We start from the raw sequence: 22,478 nt of genomic DNA, 5'->3' as shown, positions 1-22,478 counted from the left end.
GATGTTCCCCTCATCAGGTGGTACAGATCAGTAACCAGAATCAAACCTGCAACACTGGTCCCCATGATGTTTCCGAGATACTACATTGTTTCTAAATCTGAGGGCCAATCTTGTTAGCAGAGATGGCCTCCCCAGGTTCTTGTCTTCACCCAAGGAAGAATTCAGATGTGAGACAAACACCACTGCTAACAGGGCAGAAAGGTTTAATGAGGTAGGGCATCCGACAGAATGCATAGGTTCCTCTCCAGACAGAAACAGAGTGCTCCAGCACTCACACTGGGAAAAGCAGGGCCACACAGTCCAATGGTGAGAATGCACCTGACAGGTCAGACGGGCATCTCAGGACATAGCTGAGTCCGTGGCTAGGCACTAAGAATGGCACACAGTGCAGCAGCAACCACCCCATGCTGTTATCCAATTTCCAGTCCAAATTCATGCCAGGGTCTGAAAATAGGAACACTAGTTGTGCTGTCAATCAACACCATCTCACAGACACTTCTGGAGTGCAAAACTGGGATTAGGAGAAGGGTAGAATAAATAATTTCCTGAAAGTCTTACAGGAGCAAAGCACACCAAAAAGAAAAGAAAAAAGATGAAAAAAAAAAAAAAACTCATGAATTACCAACTACATTCTATCGAGATGGAATCTGGGTGCCGAATACAAGAGTCACTGGATGTAATCAAAATACCACTTTAGTTTTTGACTTTTGCCATCTTTTATATATTTTTATTGAGCAGGGTTCAGGTAGATTATTGTGCTCCTAAATGGAAAATTGGATAAATTGCCTTTTTCACTCTTTGATAACTGACAATCTTTTCATGGCCCCTTTAAGTCAAAAGGAAGTCTCGTTTTAGAATGTTTTCTATTGAAAATAGACCTTAGTTTAAAAAAAATGTTTTCTGTGCAAGATGGTAGCTAGCTCCATCAGTCTTCACTCTAAGTCACTCTGGTATCCACTTCTCCTCCCCACAGAAGGGTCCTGGCTGGCAGCTACCTGCCTTCGGCTCTCTCCCCAACTTATGGGACTGCTCTTTGATCTGGGAGGGCCCAGGACAGCCCAGGGGATGGTCAGTTCTTGTCTGCTATGGTGGGACCGTACAACCTGGGTCTTTTTCTTGTAGGGCTTTTAAAGGTCCTTTGGAAACTCTTTGTCACCAGAGCCCTTCCCCTCATCCCTTTGGCCTACACAAGTACAGGCAGCTTCCTGTGCATTCTAGGATTCTTGGTTCCCTCCACTTTTTTTTTTTTTTTTTGGACAGGCAGAGTTAGACAGTGAGAGAAAGATAGACAGAGAGAAAGGTCTTCCTTCCGTTGGTTCACTCCCCACAAATGGCGGCTACGACCGGTGGACTGCACCAATCCGAAGCCAGGAGCCAGGTGCTTCTTCCTGGTCTCCCATGCCGGTGCAGGGCCCAAGCCCTTGGGCCATCCTCCACTGCCCTCCCGGGCCACAGCAGAGCTGGACTGGAAGAAGAGCAACCGGGACAGAATCTGGCGCCCCAACCTGGACTAGAACCTGGGGTGCTGGCGCCACATTTCGAGGCAGATCAAAGGCAATCCCATGTTGGGTTTGGTCTGAGGCCCACCCTGGCCCAGGGAAACATAGACACACTGATCACCGTGCTGGCTCTGGGAGCACAGGCAGACCCCAGAACAGCCACCTCTGCTCTGGCCACTCTCTAACTCATGGGCAAGAGCCAGTTCTGTTCTCCTGGGGCTGGGAGTGGAGGTGCAAGTTTCAAGATCCCTGGCCTCACAGAAGCCTCTCTTGAGGCTTGCAGACAAGGAGGCAGCACCAGCACTTCCCTCCAGGTGGGAGGAGGGTGGGAATTCAACAGCATCTGTGAATTCCTTCCCCAGACTGTTGATCTCCCCAGAAGCAGAACTGAGGTGGGCAGGGAGATGGCTCAGCCAAGAGGAGCTGGAGATTACCAGCACATGCAGCCCAAGCTGTCCAGCTCTGGCTGTTAATATCCAATATGGGCTGTTTCTGCAGTGACCTTTCTGTCATTATAGTAAAATTATCATGGCTGACACCCATCCCATCATGCACCTCACACCATGATGGGTTTCTGGAGGCAGGCAGTACTCAAGCATCACCCCAACCCCATGCTGTTGGAATATTCAGTTAAACCTGCTCCAGACACCAACCACTTGCCTAGCGACAGCGTAAAAGCAAGGTTCTGAACCTTTCCCTCTGGCTGTCCTCTGCCGGTCACAAGTCCTGCTTCCCTGCTGACCTTCCCTACATCTCTTCCTTGAATTCCTCGTGGCACAGGACAGGAGCCTGGACCAAGCTCAGCCTGGGCTCACCCCTGGCCTCTGCACACAACACTGATTTCGTTCATGGAAACTTTGTTCCGGTATTCACCTGCAGCTGATAGTGTTCCAATCTGTCTCGCAGCCTGGGCTTCTCAGGGCCTGTCTCTGTCTCTCTTCTTCCAACAGCTGAGTACAAATCGTAGAATAAAGCAGGTGCTGAGTCACACTTTAATGAATGGGCAACTGGGTGGCTCTGAAACCAGCTTCTGTGGGGCAGTAAGTCTCTGAGACACCTAAATGGACACCCACTTTAGTACTCCCTGGGAGACTCCAACTGTTCTTACATTCATAAGAGGCTGGTAGCCTCACATAATTTATATACCTCAGCATTTGCCAACCAAGAAATTTGAAAGATGATTAAACACAGGGTGAAAAAAAATCTTTCCTCAAGGAAGTACTGAATAAATGAGTAAGAAATAGCTCACGTGTTTAGGAAGTTCTAGGATGCCAAATCTAACCACCTCTGAAAAAACTTTCCCCAAAGCTGTGGGAGCTTAAGCTTTTATTATTAGTATCACTGGACAAGACAAAGAAAAAAATATTTACAATAGTTAGCAGGATGTTCATGTAATTAACTCAGGTGATGCTCCTCATAGGATTCTCTAGTCTCTCCGTATATTTTAACATGTTTATAATAAAGTCTCCTTAAAAACTGAAGCTGTACGGTGACACTGTGGTGCAGCGCTTTAAGCTGCAGCACCAGCATTCCATACGGTGCCCATTTCCGACCCAGCTGCTCCATTTCCTGTGCAGCTCCCTGCTAATGCGCCTGGGAAAGCAGTGAAGATGGCCCAAATGCATGGGCCCCTGCCACCCTCATGGGTTATCAGAGAGAAGCTCCCGTCTTCAGCTTCACCCAGCCCTGGCTGGTTCAGCCATTTGGGGAGTGGACAAGCGGATGGAAGCTCTGACTCTCCTCCTTGCCCCTAACTTTCAAATAAATCAGTAAATCTTTAAGAAAAAAATAAAGGACTCTGATCTCACACTTCTACCACTGTCGCTGGCATGACTTTGACCAAGAGCTGCCAAGGCATGGAACCTTGGAGAAGGCAGACCCACTCTTCAGGGACAGGGCTTTCATCTGCTGGACCCTGTGGCTCTTTCAGCTCTGAGTAACAGGCGGCAACCTCCTCCCGCTGTGTAGTGGGTTCTCAGAGCAGTGCACCCACCAAAGCGCGATTTCACAAGACGAGGGCCATCACCACACTCTTCGTAGGTCAGCTGGATGAAGTTAGTGCTCCACTTTGAGAGCGAGGGTGGGCCAGGTGAGCACCCCCTGCTGGGGACTCGTGGCCTCCTGAAATGCTGTTTCTGACAATTCTGCCTCAAGCCTTGGAACTTTAGGTTCCCAGAACACATTCTCCACTTAAATTATTCAAGAAGCAGGGAAAAAAGAGAGACCTCATCCACGGATTCACTCCTCAAATGCTGTGAAGGCTGAAGCACCGGGGTCTCCCGTGTGGGTGGCAGGGACACACCCACTCGAGCCATCAGCAGGAGCCACAGCTGGGAACTGGAGCTGGACTTGAAACCAGGGGCTAGGCCAAGTGCCCCTGAAGTCTGGAAGTTTTTAGGGCCCTAATACTAGCTCCTGGTTCACAAGCAATGACAGAAACTAAGTTTCCACTCGCAGAATGCGGACAAAGACCCTGGACTAGCTTGAGAGGTCTGGTGTGGAGCACGCCTCGGCTAATCCCATCGGCCACCGAATCCAGCCAGCGCGGCCTCCGGGAAGGCGCGGCGTGGAGCCCCGGCAGAGCGCTTCCCGGGCTGCGACGTCTGCAAGACTGGCCGCGGAGGCCGCGCGGGGCCCAGATTTTAAAGTGCCAGGCTTTTCCTCCTGGTCTCCCATGCAGGTTCAGGAGCCCAAACACCTGGGCCATCCTCCACTGCCCTCCCGGGCCACAGCAGAGAGCTGGAGTGGAAGAGGGGCAGCCGGGACTAGAACTCGGCGCCCATATGGGATGCCCGCGCCGCAGGCGGAGAATTAACCTAGTGCGCCACGGCGCCGACCCCTTCAAGTGCTAATTTAAAAAAAAAAAAAAAGTGCCAGTATTGGCAACCGGCGAGAACCCATTTAAAAAGCCTGTCCTCTCGCCTCGCCGCACGGCTCCGTTCTTCTCACCCGGACCCCGGCTGAGCGCGGGTGGGCGCCGGAGGGCTCTGGTGACTCCCAGGAGACAGCGGCGTTCGGGAGCACCCGGAGGTGGCCGGCCATAACCCAGGCACCACCTCCGATGGCGATCCAGCGCCGAGGAGAGGGCTGGCGGGCGCAGCCACCACAGGCCGGAAGCACGCATCCTTGGACCACGCACGCGCAGCCGCGGACCGCCACAAGCACGCCTGCGCAGAGACGCTGGTCCGGAGTCTCACGGGATTGATTTTGCGCAGGCGCAGCCCGCAGATTTCCCCACGACTGCCAGTGCGCAGGCGCACGTCCCAGTCAGCCTAGTCCCGTAAACAGGGGTCGCTGGTGACACTTCTACTTCCGGGTCACGCTTGAAAGCGGCTGTCGGGAACCACCTAGGCCCGGGTCCGGTGAGTGCGGCCCTTGTTACGGGAGGGTCTGCAGCCGGGCCCCAGCCCGAGGCTCCGCGCCCAAGAACGTGTCCACCACTCCCGCTTGAGGTCTGCGGACCGTCGAGGCCGCCACGCGTTTTGGGCCGGGAGCCTCCCGAGCAGGTGCACCAAGTGGCCGGGCACCCCCACCCCCGCCTTCGCTAGGCTTTGGGCTTCGCGGCCGGAGCGAAGGGCAGCAGGGGGACGAGGCCCCGGAGGGCGGGTCGCGGCTTTCTTGGAGCGTCGGTGGTCTCGTCGTGTGTCCACCCACGGCTCGCCGCGTACGGGATGTCTGTCTCCGTTCCAGCAGAACTCGGGTTGCTCCCATAGGGGGTCTCTCCAGCTGCGCCTTATCCTGCCGTCACACTCGGTCCTGTGCAGACGTGTTTAACAAGCTGGAAGAGTAGATTTTGCTGCAGAACAGAAAAATCGAGATCAGTGTGTTTCTCATAAAACGCATTTTCCGCGATTGCATTTAGTTTCTTTTTCCAGCTTCCTACTGTCATGTTGTCGTTTTAAGATACGTTTGCCCAAATCTATTCCTTAGTTGTCGCGAATAGCCAATTGTTAGTTTTTAATTCGCTTTAAGTCTCGCTCGTTAGAAACAAAACGCTCCTTCAGTGCTGTTGAGCTTTGCTTTGTTTTTACAACTTTAGATGATTTCAGAGTAGCTCCACTTTTTGCTTTCTTCCTTATCTTAGGATGTGCCACAAGTATTCCCACTCTTTTCTCTGCTGAAGACATTTAACAATATTTCACAGATGCCTTATCATGAACATGGATGTGCTGTCCCGTAGCCTTTTTGCCTGTCTTCGCTGCCATACCCTTAGCAGAAGCCAGTGTTTGTGAAACACCTGCACTCTGGAGTTCTCTGCTGGCCAGACCCCGGCCTTCCCGCTGCTTCCAGCTCCCAGGGGGGGGAAAGGGGCGCATGAGTGAGCTGCAGTTACCTGAGGGGAGCCGAGCGCAGAGACTGCAGAGATCCACAGGGAAGGAGTGTATTCTGGCGCCGGCAGCCTTGTCTTGTTTGGAAACCACACAGCTCCTCAGGGGTCCTCGTGTGGACTGGGTCAGAGTTGAGCAGGGTCCTGTCAGCTCCTGTCATCCGCTCTGCGTCCAGATCTGAAATCTCCAGGTCTGGGGAAGGCCTCCCAAGGGCGGAGGCGCTCAGCGGTGTCCCTGTGTGCCCCTGCGACCTCTTTGTTCAGGTGCTGTGGAGCATGTGAACACTCGGGGCCCAGTGAGTCCAGTATGTGGTACATCATGCAGAGCATTCAGAGCAAGTACTCCCTCTCGGAGCGCCTGATCCGGACCATCGCCGCCATCCGTTCCTTCCCGCATGATAACGTGGAGGATCTGATCAGGGGGGTGAGTGCCATCCCCTGGGGAGAGTCTTTTGGGAGGCAGAGTCGGGAAACTGGTAAACCCTAATAGACTGCAGATTGAAAGCTTCCGCTAGCACAAGAGCACAGGGAGTCTCCATTTTTTTTTTTTTTTAAGATTTATTTACTTATTTGAAAGGCAGAGTTAGAAAGAGGCAGAGAGAGAGAGAGAGGTCTTCCATCTGCTCGTTCACTCCCCAAATGGCTGCAACAGCTGGAGCTGGGCCAATCAGAAGCCAGGAGCCAGGAGTTTCTTCTGGGTCTCCCACATGGGTGCAGGGGCCCAAGGAACTGGGGCATCTTCCACTATTTTCCCAGGCCATAGCAGAGAGCTGGATAGGAAGTGGACCAGCTGGGACTCGAACTGGTGCCAAAGTGGGATGCCAGCACTGCCGGCAACAGCTTTACCTGCTACCCCACAGTGCCAGCCCCTCCATTTTTTAATATAAACTTATTTTTTAATTCCATCTTCCTTGAACTACTTTAAAGATTTATTTATTTGAAAGGCAGAGTTAAAGAGAGAATGAAAGAGAGATTGATCTTTTTAAAAATTTGTTTCTTTATTTGAAAGAGTTATACAGAGAGAGAAGGAGAGGCAGAGAGAGAGAGAGATCCTCCGTCTGCTGGGTCACTCCCCAGTTGGTCACAATGGCCAGAGCTGTGCCGATCCGAAGCCAAGAGCTTCTTCTGGGTCTCCCACACAGGTGCAGGGCCCCAAAGACTTGGAGTAACTTCCACTGCATTCCCAGGCCGTAACAGAGAACTGGATCGGAAGTGGGGCGTTGAGTCTCGAACTGGCACCCATATGGGATGCTGGTACTGCAGGCGGCGGCTTTACCCACTACGCCATGCCACAATGCTGCCCTGTGTCCATTGCTTTCAAATGCTTATCAACATGACCATCAAAATATATTTTTCCCTATGTTTGCCTTGCTTCCCTTCTCCTTTTTGCTTTGACCATCTGATATTTTTCTTCATGAAATATGTTCTGGATGACGGTCATCTCATGCCTTCCATAAAATCTGTCTGGAGGTGGTACGTGTAGAACCCGCCCAGCTCAGCCCTGCTTTCTAAGAGAGGAAGAGGCAAACAAAGCCGAGGTGGCTTCAGACCCTCTGAGCTCACTCCTGTGTTAAAATCACATGTGAGGGGACCAGTACTGTGGCGTAGTAGGTTAAGCCTTTGCCTGTGGTGCTGGCATCCCATATGGGCCCTGGCTGCTCCACTTCCAATTCAGCTCCCTGCTAATGGCCTGGGAAAGCAGTAGAAGATGGCCCAAGTATTTGGGACCCTGAACCCACGTTGGAGATTTGGAGGAAGCTCCTGGCTCCTGGCTTCAGATCAGCCCATCTCTGGTCAATGCAGCCATTTGAGGAGTAAACCAGTGGATGGAAGACCTCTCTCTCTCTCTCTCTCTCTCTCTCTCTCTCTCTCTCTCTGTAACTCTGCCTTTCAAATAAATAAATAAATCATTAAAAAAAATTACATGTGAGATTTCCTTTGTCCTCTGTCTCTTAAAAAATTTATTTCATTTTGATTTATTTGAAAGGCATAGTGTTCCCATCCACTGGTTTATTCCCCAGATGACCTCAGTAGCTAGGGCTGGGGTTAGCTGAAGCCAGGAGCCCAGAACTCAGTCTGGGTCTCCCAGATCAGTACAGGGACCTAAGTACTTGGGTCATTATCTGGTGCCTACCAGGGCATTCCCAGGGATTTTCGGTACAGGTGTATTAGGAAGCTGGGATCAGGAGCAGAGCTGTGACTTGAACCCAGGCACTCCAGGGTTAGACAAAGGCACTCCAGGAAGACAAAGTTAATCCCTGAAATGCATGGTAATTATAGATGAAGACATCCTGAATATCTGATACCTAACCTCTGCTGTTCAGTAATTGTTATATGACCAGTATCCTAGAAGGTCTTTGATACCATACTCTGCACATTATTCCTCATTTGCAGTCCAGGGCTGAGCGCTGTAGCTGCTGCACAGTTATGTGGTGCAGCCAGAGAAGACAGAGTCCTGCAGTGTAGGCTTGTTCCCCACAGAAGTGGTGTCAGAAGGCTCAGCCGTAGAAACACTGTCACTTTCTAATTCCAGCTCTGCTGCTGAGTCATTCAGGGCCTTAGGTCTGACTGCCGTCTCCCCCCATCATCAGACTGGGAATAGAAGGACCAGCAGGGCCTGGTACAGAGAATGCTGAGGTTAAGAGGCTGCTTTAGAAATGCTTGTAAGTGGGCCAGCGTTGTGGCACAGCAGGTCAAGCCTCCGCCTAGGCTGCCAGCACCTGTATCAGAATGCCAGGTCAGGTCTCAGCTGCCCTGCTTTCAATCTAGCTGCCTGCTAATGAGCCTGGAGAGGCAGCAGAAGATGGCCCAAGTGCTCGGGCCCGTGACACACAAGTGGTGGCAGATGGAGTTCAAAGGTCCTGGCTTCAGCCTGGCCCAGCCCGGGCTATTGTGGCCTTTTGGGGAGCGACTCAGTGGAAAGATCTGTCTCTCTATTACTCTCTTTTGTTTTTCAGCCTGGCCCAGCCCTAGCTGTTGGAGCCATTTGGAGAGTAAACCAGTAGATGAAATGTATCTCTCTGACTCTGTTGCCTTTCAAATTAACCTATTTTACCTATTTTAAAGGGGGGGGGGGGGGGAGGCTGTGGCATAATGGGTAAAGCTGCCGCCTGCGGTGCCAGCATCCCGTATGGGCGCTGGTTCGAATCCTCTTCTGATCTAGCTCTCTGCTGTGGCCGGGGAAAGCAGTGAAAGATGGCCCAAGTGTTTGGACCCCTGCATCTGTGTGGGAGACCCAGAAGAAGCTTCTAGCTCCTGGCTTCAGATTGGCCCAGCTTTCTGGCCATTGTGGCCATTTGAGGAGTGAGTCAGTGGATCACTGTCTCTGTCTCTCCCTCTCTCTCTGTAACTCTGCCTCACAAAATAAATAAATCTTTTTAAAAAAGAAAAATGTTTACACATGAAAATAATGTTAAGAGGACCTACTGTTAGTGATGGTTGTCTGTTGGTTGGACCTCTGACTCCCTGACTTTTTCAGAGCATGGTGGCTGCACAAAGTGAGTTTCCTGCCTGATGAAAAGGTTCTCTGGCCAGCGCCACGGCTCAATAGGCTAATCCTCCACCTAGCAGCTCTGGCACACTGGGTTCTAGTCCCGGTCGGGGTGCCAGATTCTGTCGCGGTTGCCCCTCTTCCAGGCCAGCTCTCTGCTGTGGCCCGGGAGTGCAGTGGAGGATGGCCCAAGTGCTTGGGCCCTGCACCCCATGGGAAACCAGGAGAAGCACCTGGCTCCTGTCTTCGGATCAGTGTAGTGCGCCAGCCGCAGCACGTCAGCCGTGGCGGCCATTGGAGGGTGAACCAATGGCAAAAGGAAGACCTTTCTCTCTGTCTCTCTCTCTCTCACTATCCACTCTGCCTGTCAAAAAAAAAAAAAAAAAAAAAAACGAAAGAAAGAAAAGGTTCTTGTTTCTTTCACTCATTGAGTGATATCCGTATGATTTTTTGGCTGGCTACCTTGTAGAGAAAGAGTTGATGGTTCCTTTGCTTCGTCTTCAGAGTGTCCCCTTGGCTTGGACTTGGTATGATAGAATCGTTCCCTTAGTAGGAATGGAAAGCAGGAGCCAGTAGCAGGTTCACACTTCCAGCAGGTTGGAACTGTCTTTACCCTGCTTCACTTCTGGGTGAGCCAGAGTGGAGCCCACTGACGAAAGCGCCCTTGTCGTGCAGGGAGCCGATGTGAACTGCAGCCACGGCACGCTGAGGCCCCTGCACTGTGCCTGTATGGTGTCAGACGCTGACTGTGCAGAGCTGCTCCTGGAGAAAGGGGCTGAGGTAATGTTCCGACCCTCACACCAGTGAGTCACTGATTCCTGAGAATTCCCCCGTCTTCCTCCATCTCTTCCCACCCTGAGTGTGACCTCCGCGCAGAATCTGCACAGATGCAGAGCAGCCAGCGATCCTGGGGCTTCCTCCCTCTGCCCTTCTCTCTTCTCTTGGATTTAAGCTGTCGATGGCCCCAGCTTATCTTCTAGGAGTACTTTATACTTGCACTGAATCCTCTGCTTGCCCGTTGACTGATGAAATCTGAAGGATGAGACCTGACTCTGACACTGCTGGGAGCTTGCCTGGGGCACCCCTGTCCGAAGGGCGGGGTACTCGTGCTGTTTTCCTCCCCTCGCTATGGTATGTTTTAGTGTAAGGAAACCAGAAAGTCCTTGAAGTTAAGTTCATTTCGGTGCAAAGACTTTGAAATTACGCATGATTTTCTCATAATGTGCGTTTGCTATGAACATTGAGAAGGCCCCACAAACTGGCAAGGCTTTGGACTCCTCGTTTCCATTCTGGTTGATGTTAACAGGCTTCCAAGTTAGGACCAGTGAGGTAATGCAGAACTCTTTCTGTGCGGAGTACTCCAGCCATGCTCTGTGTGACAAGGGCTCAGACTTCATCCTTCCGCATTAGGCCTTCCTCTGGTAGATTCTAATGCACAGAGACGGGACTCACTCTGCAGACGCCCATGGAGAGCTGGCCAGCAGGAGAGTGCACGTGCAGAGCACTGCTGGTCTGGGTGGTTCTCCTGCTTGCTCCTCAGCCCCTGGCTGAGAGGGTGGTGTAGCACACGTGGTGGGTACACGCACACTTCTTTGCTGTCCCACTGTCTTCCTCCAGTCGCCTGTCCACTGTGACGTAGCTCCTCCCTTTCCACAGGTGAATGCCCTGGATGGCTACCACCGAACAGCCTTGCACTACGCGGCCGAGAAGGATGAGGCTTGTGTGGAAGTGCTGTTGGAGTATGGTGCAGACCCCAATGCTCTGGACGGCAACAGAGACACCCCGCTCCACTGGGCGGCCTTCAAGAACAGTGCTGAGTGCGTCCGGGCCCTCCTGGAGAGCGGGGCCTCTGTGAACGCCCTGGACTACAACAACGACACTCCACTCAGCTGGGCGGCCATGAAGGGGAATCTGGAGAGCGTCAGCATCCTGCTGGATTATGGCGCAGAGGTGAGAGTCATCAACCTCAAGGGTCAGACACCCATCTCCCGCCTCGTGGCTCTGCTCGTCAGGGGGCTTGGAACAGAGAAAGAGGACGCTTGCTTTGAGCTGCTCCACAGGGCTGTCGGGCACTTTGAACTGAGGAAGAATGGTGCCATGCCGCGAGAGGTGGCCAGAGACCAGCAGCTGTGTGAAAAGCTGACCATTCTGTGCTCAGCCCCGGGAACTCTAAAGACACTCTCTCGCTACGCCGTGCGCCGTAGCCTGGGACTCCAGTACCTGCCGGAGGCGGTGAAGGGCCTTCCGCTGCCGGCTTCTTTGAAGGAGTACCTGCTGCTTCTAGAATAGCCGGGAGCATCCCAGGCAGCTGCAGAACAGCACTTGTTTCTGTTGTGCCGTTTATAGATTTCGAGGCAAGGCGTCACAACAGTAACTACCACCTCCCCTACCCAAAGCAAGCAACCAAACAAAAAAACTCTCACTTGTTTTCCGTTTATTGCTTACTTGGCTTCTTACAGTGCCCCCTGCAAAACAAGAGGGAAACACCCCCCCCAACCCCCATTCTCCCCAGCTAAATCTCTGGGAAGAGGGAGAGTGTGAAGAGTGTGTGGGTTCCTTTGGGGGCATGATTTAATACTGCAGAGCCCTTTCAGAAAGCTCTTTATGGATCTGGGCAGAAGTTTCAGAAAAGCACAATTCCAGCCCAAAGCAGTTGCACCTCCAGGATGAAGATGTGCAGATGCAGAGCGGTGCTTTGTCAAGGGGCGCTCAGAGGGGACGGGCCTTCCCCTCATCTTTGCTGTGGGTGTGCCTAGGGCTCATGGGAGTTCAGCTGTGTTACTTCAGAAAGATGATCTCGCTGCTTGCCACGTGACAGGTAGCAGGGTCTGTGGAGTCCTAAGAATCCCTGCAGTGCTGAGAACTTTCCCTTGAGTGCTTCTAGTGCCTTCGCTCCCTGGCAGCCACTGTGCACGCGTGGCCACGGCGTTTCCATGTGCTCGTGGCAGCAGAGGGGTTGGGTGACCTGGACCCCTCCCTCTTGGTCACCTTCTTTCCCTGTGGAAAACTCACTCTGCTGAGAGCTGGTGTTCTTTGTCTTGTTTGGGAATTCTGACCTGGGTGAGAGTTGCAGAGAATGAGAAAAGAGCATAGAGAGCGTTGAGATGGCCCGCCTACCCAAACACCGGTTTGGGTGAACACATAGCCACTGACACTGCTCCTTTTCATGTTCCTAAAGGGGATCCAATCATCACTGATCTTAGATGCTTGTATGCAAATTTGAAGAAACTTTTTTTTTTAAAACCAATTGAATGGGATCTGCTGACACAGCTAATTTGGAATAGTGTGGTCTGTTTGTCCTTTGCCGTTGATGTTTTTTGCCCATTTAAAAAGAGAAGAAATAAATAGTTCTAAAGGCAAGTTTGGTAATTTCTACAGTTACTATGTGTTCCCACGGCTTTTCCTTAGGCCTGGCTCCTGGGCAGCAGTGATTCTGGACACTAATGGAGAGAACAGAGGGCTTGGGCTTCCCCTTCCTTCTTACCTCCCCACCCCAAATTTGAGATTACTGTTTTTGTCTTCCACAATGGCTTCATGTTGAGCCACGAAGGAAGCTTTTAACACACAGGGATGCCAAGATCTCACTTAGAAACTCTGCCGTGTGGCCAGGCAGTTGAGGTTCTTCAAGTGCTTCTGTGGTACCAGGAGTGAGATCTACTGCTTTGGTGGGTGGCTATGGACAGGAACCACTCAGGGAAGTTCTTAAAATACTTAAGACCCAAGCTCCACAGCAAAGGCTATTTTTAAAAATATTTATTTATTATTTATTTATTTTCATGTTATTTGAAAGGCAGAGAGAGATCTTCCATTTACTGGTTCAAACTCCACAAACGTGCCTAATAGCCAGAGTCAAGCCAGGCTGAAGCCAGGAGCCTAGAACTCAATCCAGGTTCCCCACGTAAGTGGCAGGGACCCAAGTACTTGAGCCATCACATGGCCTCCTGATGTGCACACTAGCAGGAAGCCAGAGTTAGGAGTGGAGCTGGGTCTTAGCAGGCTGTTTGAGACTGATTGGTCCCAAATGGGCACTAGTGTGACTGATTAATGGGCACTAGTATGTTTCAAGACTGGGTGATTCTTAACCTGAGGCTGGCTCACACTGCTTCAGGTAATTTTGATTTTCATCACAGCCACTGAATATTTGGGAAGAGGAAAATATTTTGTACATGTGGGGAAAGGTGTCACCTGTTTTCTGTTACTCATAATCACTTGGGTTGCTGGTGGCTAATTGTCTACCTCTACTTAGTTTCACTTATCTTTAATGATTTACTTGAAGGGCAGAGTGACACATATCTTCCATCTGCTGGTTAATTCCTCAAATGCCTGCAACAGCCAGGGCAGAGCCAGGCCAAACCCAGGAGCCCAGAACACCATCCAGGTCTCAGGTGGGTGGCAGCGGCCCAAGTACCTAGCTGCCTTCCCAGATGCATTAGCAGGAACGTGGATTGGAAGTGGAGCAGCCGGGACCACAACCAGCTCCAAAGTGGGATGCCAGAGTTGCAAGCGGTAGCTTTCCCCTGTTGCACCACAGCACTGGGTCCCACTTTGTCTGCAGCTGGGGGAAACAGCATGTGCTTCATAGATTTCTAAGAGGTCTTCACCACATATTCCACCCCCAGACCATATTACGATCCTGAGCTTGCTTTTCTCTCCAGAGTGATACTTCTCTTCTGTGATTAGCTTTCCACCCAGATGGCCCTTGCCTTGCCATCATTTTCTCAAGAAATGATTCTAGAATTAAAGATAGAAAAAAGAACCTGTAAATTCACAGCAGTTAGCGCTATACATGTCGGCAGTGAGTGCCTGAGCTGCTCTCTCACTCGTTTTCTCAGCCTGGTGTTTTGAACTTGAGGAGACAAGGAATGGAAAAGAGGGAACTGGCGCAGGTCTGAAACGAACTGCGTCTGAGACCAGGTTTGTGAAAGACCTCGTGCCTGGCAGGCCCTCCTGGTGGGGCTCTCCTCTGAAGGGGAGCTGCCCCCTCTCACAGCTACTTGTGGGATTCAGTGATGACGTAAAGGCCTATTTGCTGTTCATTTCTCTAAAGAAACAAGCAAGGAGCGTTTGGCTGCTTTAATTTCTGATTCTGACCCAGACCACCTCAGTCACTGTTCAGAGCTGTTTTAAGGGTATGGCAGGAACCATCTCAGCCAGCAAAAGGGATGCACTTGAGATAACCCTCCTTCACCCCTTCTCACACGGGGCTGGGAGGGGCGCACAGGGTCAGGGCTGCAGTGAGCAGGACGAGGAGGCGGCTCAGTGTGCAGAGCTCTGGGCCTCAGAGGTAGTGAAGTACGCGGACGACCACAGGCTGGCTGCGTGAAGTCTGCAGGGGCCGAGGGAGGAGCAAACAGCAGAAGCAGGAGTGCAGTGGCCAGGTGGCGTTTATTTGTGTAGTCAGAGTGCGTCACTGCAGCAGGAGTGGTGGAGGAGCCGACACTCTTTGTTAACACAAAGAAATAAATAAAGCGCGTGTAAAGGGGAGTTCTACCTGTGTGGTCCAGCAGGAGCACTACAGGACCCTGCCTGTGTAACAGACCAGGCTGGGGTGCGGGTCATGACCGAGTCTACTACAGGAGCTTCCACCTACTGCTGCTCCCGGTTCCCGGCCAGAGCTGGTCACGGCCTTGGGTGCACAAGTACAGGGACCCTAATGACTAAAGAGCTACGACATGGACACGGCGTGCATCTTTGATGTGATCAGACAGCCTGTCCCTCGCTCCGAGGCTTAGACGGTGGCTTCCCCAGACCGCTTCCGGGAGATGTGCTCCAGATGCGCGTGCTCGGAGGTGTCCAAGTCAATCTCGTACTTGGCTAGGATTTTGAGGATGGGCCGCAGCTTCAGCCACCACTGTTCCTTGGGGATTCGGTGCCTACAGAAGAATGAGGGAGATGGTGATAAAATTTCTCAGCTTCTACCAGCAGCTTATGGGAAGAAGCTGGGCAGGGGGCCCTGGGCATCACATCCAAAGTGGCTAAGGTGACAGCACTGCTTCTAAAAAAGGGCACTGAAGACAGTGGCCAGGTGGAGGACAGCACCGTCTGACAGGATGTGGACACTGGAGACAGCAGTGCACTCACTCAAAGTCCGTCTGATTCTGCAGCTCAGTCACTGGTTGGAAGACCAGAGCCCTCTTACGCATTCCCAGAACACAGCCGGAGTCAGGGGTGTTGGCGAAGATCCGCCCTGCAATCAGAACAACCCATGAGCTGCCGCACCGGGGACCCAGCCTCTGCACAGGGCACGCACTCCCACCCTACCTACCGTTGCGGTAACTCTCTTTGATCTTCCCAGCCATCCAGTTCATGGCCTTGGCTCCCATCTTAGTAGCAAAGTTCCTGTCAAAGGGAGTGGGGCTCCCGCCCTGAAAAAGAATTACACAGGTGGCAGGGATGGCAGAGACTCATGGATACACAAGCAGAGGGAACAGTGGGCAGACACAGAAATCCAGATGCTGCCTGTGAAGGGAGCCCTAGGATGGTGTCAGCAGCCAGGGGAGCTGGCCGTCTCCCTGGCAGGAGAGAACCAGGAAGGGAAGGGGCTGCCAGTCCCACAGCTGCCCCTCATGCCACTGCTGTGCTGTCTGGTCAGCCACCATCACCCACGACAGGGAGGAGTCCTATGGCCACAAGGGACTGCCAAGGGCTGCCCCTCAGGAGGAGGTAAAACATCAAAGAAAGCCTCTGGACTCAGAGGTCGTGGCACCTGACCCCAGAATACCCCTTCCAGCTGAGACACCAGGGTCCACTTGTGGAAGAGAACACCTGCTGTGGGGGGAGCTGTGAGTACGGCCTGCCTGGACAGGGGACTCCCTCCCCTGGAAGACCAGCAGGCTCCCCGCCCGATGAGCACGGTGGGGAGAAGGCCCTGCACCACCTGGAAAACTAACTTCTCTCTAAAGCCCCCGTCCTCATCTGAGACGATCTCCTGATGTCCAGAGGTGCTTCTGTGACATCGGGGGTAAGTAACGAAGCACCAGGTCACCCCAACGACACCCTGCCCAGTGGTGCAGCCGGGACGGCCTTGCAGGCTGCTGGGCGTGGCCATCGAGCGCAGCGCATACCTGCTGCATGTGGCCAAGCACGTTCTTCCTGCTGTCGAAGATGCCCTTCCCCTCCTCAGAGTACAGGTTGAAGATGAAGTCCGTGGTGTAATTCTCATTGCACTTCTCGTTCCTGCCAGGGAGGGGCCAGGCCTGACTTCCTGCCACCAAAGGCTCTGTGCCTGCCCCCCCCGCCCCATGCACAATGGATTCCTCAGGGCACCCCAACCATGGACCCGTTCCACAGGTAGGGCCAAAGCCTGCCTCCCCTTTCTTCCCCCGGAACAAGCCGCAGGTGCAGTACCTCAGCACCAAGCCTCTCTTCACAGTCGTCTTCATCTTTTGCACCAGGTGTTCAACATTCGCCTGAAAGCCAAAGTTAACCCTGGGCCTAGCTGGGAGTGGGCAAAGCTGGTGAGTGCACAGGGCACACTGACAGCCCTGGCCTGGGCTCTGCCCCCTTCCAGAAGCTCCGTGCAACAGCAGCAGGACCCCAGTTCAGCCGCCCACCCCACCTCCAGCCTCCCTCATCCCGGGGCACACTGTGCTGCCGATGCAAAGCAGTCAGGCGCCTGGATGCAGCGAGGTCCTCTGAGTGCCAAGGTGGATGTGCAGGGTGCAGATGCTGCCCCCTGCTCCGGGAAGGGCTGGCCAGGCTCTTGGACTGGGAGAGCCCTCAGCTCCTGCACTACACTTTGAACTGGGATCTGGGAAAATAAGGACCCTGTGGTGCTCTGTGAAGTAGGGGTCCAGGCCCTGCCCAGGAGGTGAGAGAACACCTCCCTGAAAAGCCAAACAGCGGCAAGCCCGTGCAGAGCTGGCTGCAGAGGCCAGCTACCCATGAGGGCCTCTCTCAGCTTGTCTCATCCACAGTACAGAGGACGTGCCTGCTCAGAACACGTCTCAGCAGAGCAGAGTCTGGCTACGGCAGACACTGCGAAGTGGCCTGCACAGTGCTCCCTCCAGCCCTACCAGGACAGACCCTCACCCTGAGCAACACAACACAGGTCACCAGGGCAAGTAGCAGGGGCCAAGGTCTTTGTCTACCTGCAGGTCTCGGATGGTGAAGGGCTCCTCAAAAATGTAGGCAGCATCGGCCCCGGCTGCCAGTCCTGCCATGGTGGCCAGGTAGCCGCAGTAGCCGCCCATGGTCTCGATGATGAACACCCGGCGCTTGGTGCCCGCTGCGGACTGCTTGATACGGTCACACGTCTGCAGGCACGGGGAAGCAGAGTCACTTCTCTGGACCTTGCTGGAGCCTACCCTGGAGCCCCAGGGTTCTCCCCTCGGGCCGGCAGCGCCCTAGGCCCCGTGTGTTCCCCACAACTAGACAACAGGCGTGTTCGCCAGCCCCACGCAGAACTGCTCTGCTGGGAGGGAAGCTGCGCCCATCCTTTCTGGCTCAGGGCGGGGAACAGGCCGCGGGCCCTCCGACACCTCTCTCATGGAGGGGAGGGCGCTGCTCAAATGCCTGGAGCTCGGTCCCAGGACCGCACCTGGTCCACACGCACAGCCTCGCAGGAAGGGGCGGGGCGGGGCAGGCTCTCACCGTGCAGATGGTGTTGAGCGCCGTGTCCGCCCCGACGCTGAAGTCTGAGCCGGGAACGTTGTTGGAGACTGTGGCAGGGATGACCACGAAAGGGATGCAGAGCTCGTCAAACTGCTTCCTGCCCTCCATCAGCTCCAGGCCCCCGGTGTAAGCCTGACGGGAGAGCAGCAGGACTCATGGGGTCGGGGGAGGGCAGAGAGGGGGCACTCAGCCCAAAGCCCCAGCAGTGACAGGGAGGGGCACTCAGCCTAAACCCCCAGCAGTGACAGGGAGGGGGCACTCACCCCAAAGCCCCCAGCAGTGACAGGGAGGGGGCACTCACCCCAAAGCCCCCAGCAGTGACAGGGAGGGGGCACTCACCCCAAAGCCCCCAGCAGTGACAGGGAGGGGGCACTCACCCCAAAGCCCCCAGCAGTGACAGGGAGGGGGCACTCACCCCAAAGCCCCCAGCAGTGACAGGGAGGGGGCACTCACCCCAAAGCCCCCAGCAGTGACAGGGAGGGGCACTCACCCCAAAGCCCCCAGCAGTGACAGGGGGACACTCACCCCGAAAGCCCCCAACAGCGGCGGGCGGGATGACACTCACCTCAAAGCCCCCAATGATGACCAGGCCCTGGATGTTAAACTTGGTTATGTTGGCACTGATCTGTTCGAAGCTCTTTTTGGGTAGAGTCCTAGTTGGACCGGAGAGGGAGGAGGAGCGGCATGGGGATTTGGGGAAATCAAGGGAAAGGCTACCATTCCAAGTACCAACTGGTGCCCCTTTCCTGCCCCACCCCACCCTCTCCCCCACACCCACCCCGATCCTGCCAAGCCTGTGGAGCCATCTACAGATGTCTGCAGGGGGCCCAGACCGAGTCACCTGAAGGGGGCAGGGCTGCTCACCTTTTAGTGCCCAGTTTGGAGCCGCCTTGCCCGGTCCAGCCCCCTACGTAGCTCCAGCCGGCTTCCTCAATCTGCAGGAAAAGGCCACACGCTGCATGGTGCCCATAGCACCAGGGGCCTGGGTGGGACCTGCCCTGTGAGCTACCGGCCCAGAGAGCAGCACCAGGCGCCCTTGCTGCTCACTCGGGAAAACCACGCAACTGTTGGTGCCCGGCACTGTGCACACAGTGGGACACAATTATCTGCACAGCTTCACTCCCGAGGCGCCTGCCTCTTCCTACTGCCTGGAAATCAAGCATTTGCTTCTGCCTGAGATCAGCAGGGAGGGACAGTCTCCCCACGTCAGCCCCGGGGCCCCAGATGTGGCCTTGTTCTCGGAGTTCCATACCTGGCCCTTGGCCAGGCCCTCGAAGCCATCGTGCACCACCAGCACCCGGTTGCCCTGGATCAGGCCAATCCTCACAGTGGAGCGAACAGCTGCATTCATGCCTGCCGCCGGGGCACCCACGTTCATCACAGCCACGGTGTACGAGCCACTCTACACAGCGGGGAGGAGGACTGAGGCCCCAGGGGACCAGCACCACTGCTCCCTCGTTCTGCGGAAGCTGGCAGATGAGGGTCTGTCTGCAACCCCTCCAGAGCCCCGCTGCCCCAAGACCAACCCCATCAGCTCCACGTGTGTGTTCGGGGGCTCCAACTCGAGACCCTCTGCTCCTGTCGGGGGTGGGGCGCATGTGATTGTTGCCAGAGGGTAAAGCACAGACACCCTCTTGCCCGTCCACTGCCATCCGCCTGCTCCAGACTGGGCAAGGGTCAGAGACATCCGGGACACACTAAGAACACAGGGCCAGGATCTGGGGTGGCCAAGAGAAAACCGCCCCGGTGGAACTGAGATCCAGCGTTGCACAGGCTGGCAAGGCTTAGGTGGGACTGAGGGTGGGGAGGGAAAGAGTGAGGGGCCCACGTTGTTCGTACCTTGGGGGCTGGGGGTCTGATGTGAGCCAGAAGCTTGTACACCTCCCAGTTGTTCATGAAGCTCCTGTGAAAAGTGGAGAGGTGGTCTTCAGCCCATTCCCCGTGGCCAGCAGGCAGGACGGGGCTGCAGAGGGGCCTGGTCCTTCACATGCTCCCTGCGCACTCTCCTCCCGGGCCCTGTGCTCACAGCACAGAGCTGGCCCCTCGCCTAGAGCCAGAAGAATGGCCAGGAGAGGACTGAGCCATCTGTGCTGGGCAGAAGCTGTGGCAGGGAGGAAGGGGAGGGGGCAGAAGCTCCTGCTTTGGGTCTGGAGCCAGGCAGACTTTGGGCTCCATCCTGGTATCTCATTTCTGTAGCTGGTCTGGTCATTTCCTCACCGGCCTCTCAGCTTCATGGCTTCATCAAATCTCTTCTCGTCCATGGCCTTGGTCACGTCTTTGGTCTGAGGGAGGAGCAGAGTAGGGCAAGGCTCAGGGCAGGGCTGCCTTCCACCCACCAGCCTGTCCGTCCCTGCTCGAGAAAGGTGCACTCCACCTTTCTGATGTCTCCAAAACTTTCAGAGAAGTTACCTTTATTCTCCCTAACTTTCTGAGTAATGAGTAGCAACAGAAAAGGGCAACCTGATGCTCTATTCAGAACCACGGGGAGGGGGCCGTGCCCGCATCTCCCTGGCTCCACACCCAATCCCAGCTTCACGTGGCCTCGAATGAAGAAGGGGGAGCGAATGAGGAAGACCCCACAGACAGCCCAGGGGAAGCAGCTGGCCCAGCTCTGGGCTCCACCCGAATTCTGCTCTCTGGCTGGCACTAGAGAAACAGTCTCGAGCAAGACCCCCGAGTCTCGGAGGGAAGCAGCCAGGGGTGGGGGGCATTTCCAGCAGCCCCTGCGCACGTGCTCTGTGCTCTGGGGGCCACGGCCGCCGTGCTCCAAGCACTCAGCGTTTCCCAGAAACTGCCTTGGTCCTCGGACGCGTCTCTACAACCCAGGGTGAGAATCTAACCCTCGGTGTTTCAGACAAACACGTTCCAGGTGCAGGTCACGGAGACAAAGCCCCCCAGCCATGCTCTTGCTGGGAGTGGCATGAGGAGGGGTTGAGCTTCTCCCGCACAAAGGGCATGGAGGTTTGGGACTGGGGTTCCACGGTGCTGAGTGTCCTCAGTGGGAGGCTGCAGGACCTCTGTCCTCCTCAGGAACATTTTACAGATGAGGAAACCGACTCAGAGATGCTGCAGCTCCCAGGCAAAGGCCACGTGTCCTTCCCACTGCCCTCCTTCCCTCCTGCTCCTGGACCAGCGGCCGCAGAGGGCAGCCTCCTCCCCCATGGCTCTGAGACGGGGGCTTGGGCCTTTGGGAAGGGGCTGGGGCTGGGACTTACCACCTGGACACATTCCATGAGCGGCAGGCGCACGGCCTGGTTACCAGACAGGCTCACCACACAGGCCGGGGTGTCCGGGGTCCCCTCCAACAGCGCCATCACTGCTTCCACGCCCATCCTGCTGCCCTGCAGAGGCCCAGGGGACAGAGTCTGGCCAGGCCTGCCATCTTAGCTCAACCTGGAGAGCTGGCCACGCTGGGCCCTTCTGAGTCCCTGGGCTGAGTCCACATTGGAAGGGCTGCAGCCAGGCAGTGTGGGCTGTCCCTCCCTACCCAGGTCACACCTCAAGCTGGAGGTCACTGTGTCCGCTCCCTATCAGAACCCCAAGGGTTCTCCTCGGTTCCGGAGAAACAAGATTCCCCATCTGACTCGCCTCTCCCCTCCAGTGCAAGTGGGAAGGGCTGAGACGGAACACCTACTCATACAACATCACTGCTGCTGAGAGCTCGAAGATCCTGGACCTCGCTCTCTGGGGGGCACCTGCCATCACATGTGGGGAGGAAGTGCAAGGGGCACTGCAGTTCATGGGCCAGAGGGTGGCAGGAGCGTTGTCTGGTGGGGATCCAGGGGCCACAGAGCCTGTGACTCACCAGGATCCTGTCGAAGGCTGAGGGGGTTCCACCTCGCTGCACATGCCCCAGGACGGTGACCCGCGTGTCATAGCCCAGACGCTTCACCACCAGCTGAGGGGACCAAGCACACAGAGGGGTCTGCTGAGTCAAGGGGACTGGGCTGACCAGGAACGCTGGGCCCCTTGTCCATAGTGGTTCGTGGTGCAGAGGGAATGACAGGCAGGGACTTGGGGAGACACAGAACCACTAGGGAATATTCTGGGGCCTCCATGCTAGGGCCCCTCAGCTTCCTGCACACTAACATCCTTGACGCCTTCTGAGGTGATCGGTTTCCCGTTCCTGTCGATTGCACCCTCGGCCACAATGATGATGTTGAGGCGAGAGCCACGGGTCCGTGTCTGGTCAAGGACAGAGGAAAAGCAAGAATGAGGGAACCTGGCGGGCCCCAGTGGGACAGGGCATGGTGTCCGTGCAAGGACAAGCAGTGGCAGCACCTCACTGAGCCGGCGACACAGGTGATCCTCCCAGTTGTCATCCGGAGGACACTCAGGAATGAAGACCCAGTCAGCACCGCAGGACAGAGAGGTGACCAGGGCCAGGTATCTGAGAGAGAGCCAGGGCACCCCACTCAGAGCTGCACCCCTCAACAGGCTCCCCAGACGCAGCAAACTCTCCGGGTGCCACAGCTGGGAAGGTCTGCTGATCCTGTGTGTCACCTCAGGGTGAGGTCAGATCGCTGGGTCTCCTGAGGAGACCTTCCAC

The 22,478-nt window shown here is 55.0% G+C and overlaps 2 protein-coding genes across 30 annotated transcripts in view; one reads left to right on the top strand and one right to left on the bottom strand.

The window, feature by feature from the left end:
* Positions 1-4,807: 4,807 nt before the first annotated feature.
* Positions 4,808-12,676, top strand: ASB8 (ankyrin repeat and SOCS box containing 8). 11 transcript variants are annotated; one of them, XM_002723441.6, is made up of 4 exons: positions 4,808-4,861; positions 6,091-6,250; positions 9,992-10,096; positions 10,973-12,676. In XM_002723441.6, exons 2-4 carry the CDS (start codon positions 6,134-6,136, stop codon positions 11,603-11,605), a joined length of 855 nt encoding a protein of 284 aa, XP_002723487.1. In that variant the 5' UTR covers positions 4,808-4,861; positions 6,091-6,133; the 3' UTR covers positions 11,606-12,676. The 11 variants fall into 11 exon arrangements, with proteins under 11 accessions (XP_002723487.1, XP_089160959.1, XP_051706405.1 ...); XM_089304833.1 differs by having other exon boundaries at positions 9,992-10,447; XM_051850445.3 differs by having other exon boundaries at positions 5,644-6,250.
* Positions 12,677-14,682: 2,006 nt separating this feature from the next.
* Positions 14,683-22,478, bottom strand: part of PFKM (phosphofructokinase, muscle) — a 33,753-nt gene continuing 25,957 nt past the window's right edge. For all 19 annotated transcript variants that reach the window (XM_051850440.3, XM_089304824.1, XM_089304828.1 and 16 more), the window contains 16 exons: positions 22,211-22,319; positions 22,019-22,114; positions 21,735-21,827; positions 21,145-21,270; positions 20,147-20,211; positions 19,769-19,832; positions 19,182-19,331; positions 18,794-18,864; positions 18,495-18,582; positions 17,909-18,061; positions 17,407-17,571; positions 16,664-16,725; positions 16,381-16,492; positions 15,582-15,681; positions 15,398-15,503; positions 14,683-15,189 (listed from right to left, as the gene is read on the bottom strand). In XM_051850440.3, coding sequence (XP_051706400.1) covers positions 15,045-15,189; positions 15,398-15,503; positions 15,582-15,681; positions 16,381-16,492; positions 16,664-16,725; positions 17,407-17,571; positions 17,909-18,061; positions 18,495-18,582; positions 18,794-18,864; positions 19,182-19,331; positions 19,769-19,832; positions 20,147-20,211; positions 21,145-21,270; positions 21,735-21,827; positions 22,019-22,114; positions 22,211-22,319 — 1,705 coding nt within the window. In that variant the 3' untranslated portion in view covers positions 14,683-15,044. The remainder of the gene's footprint in view (positions 15,190-15,397; positions 15,504-15,581; positions 15,682-16,380; positions 16,493-16,663; positions 16,726-17,406; positions 17,572-17,908; positions 18,062-18,494; positions 18,583-18,793; positions 18,865-19,181; positions 19,332-19,768; positions 19,833-20,146; positions 20,212-21,144; positions 21,271-21,734; positions 21,828-22,018; positions 22,115-22,210; positions 22,320-22,478) is intronic.

The sequence above is a fragment of the Oryctolagus cuniculus genome, chromosome 9 (genome assembly GCF_051225735.1).
Source record: "Oryctolagus cuniculus isolate XC-2025 breed Fujian yellow rabbit chromosome 9, ASM5122573v1, whole genome shotgun sequence".
Taxonomy (NCBI): Eukaryota; Metazoa; Chordata; class Mammalia; order Lagomorpha; family Leporidae; genus Oryctolagus; species Oryctolagus cuniculus.
This window is presented reverse-complemented; position numbering and strand designations above follow the sequence as displayed.

Excerpts from the sequence above, each read along its gene's own strand:
- ASB8 (XM_002723441.6), top strand. The coding sequence starts at position 6,134 with ATGTGGTACATCATGCAGAGCATTCAGAGCAAGTACTCCCTCTCGGAG. Across the intron at positions 6,251-9,991 it reads TGGAGGATCTGATCAGGGGG|GGAGCCGATGTGAACTGCAG; the intron begins GTGAGTGCCATC and ends CTTGTCGTGCAG. Across the intron at positions 10,097-10,972 it reads TCCTGGAGAAAGGGGCTGAG|GTGAATGCCCTGGATGGCTA; the intron begins GTAATGTTCCGA and ends CCCTTTCCACAG.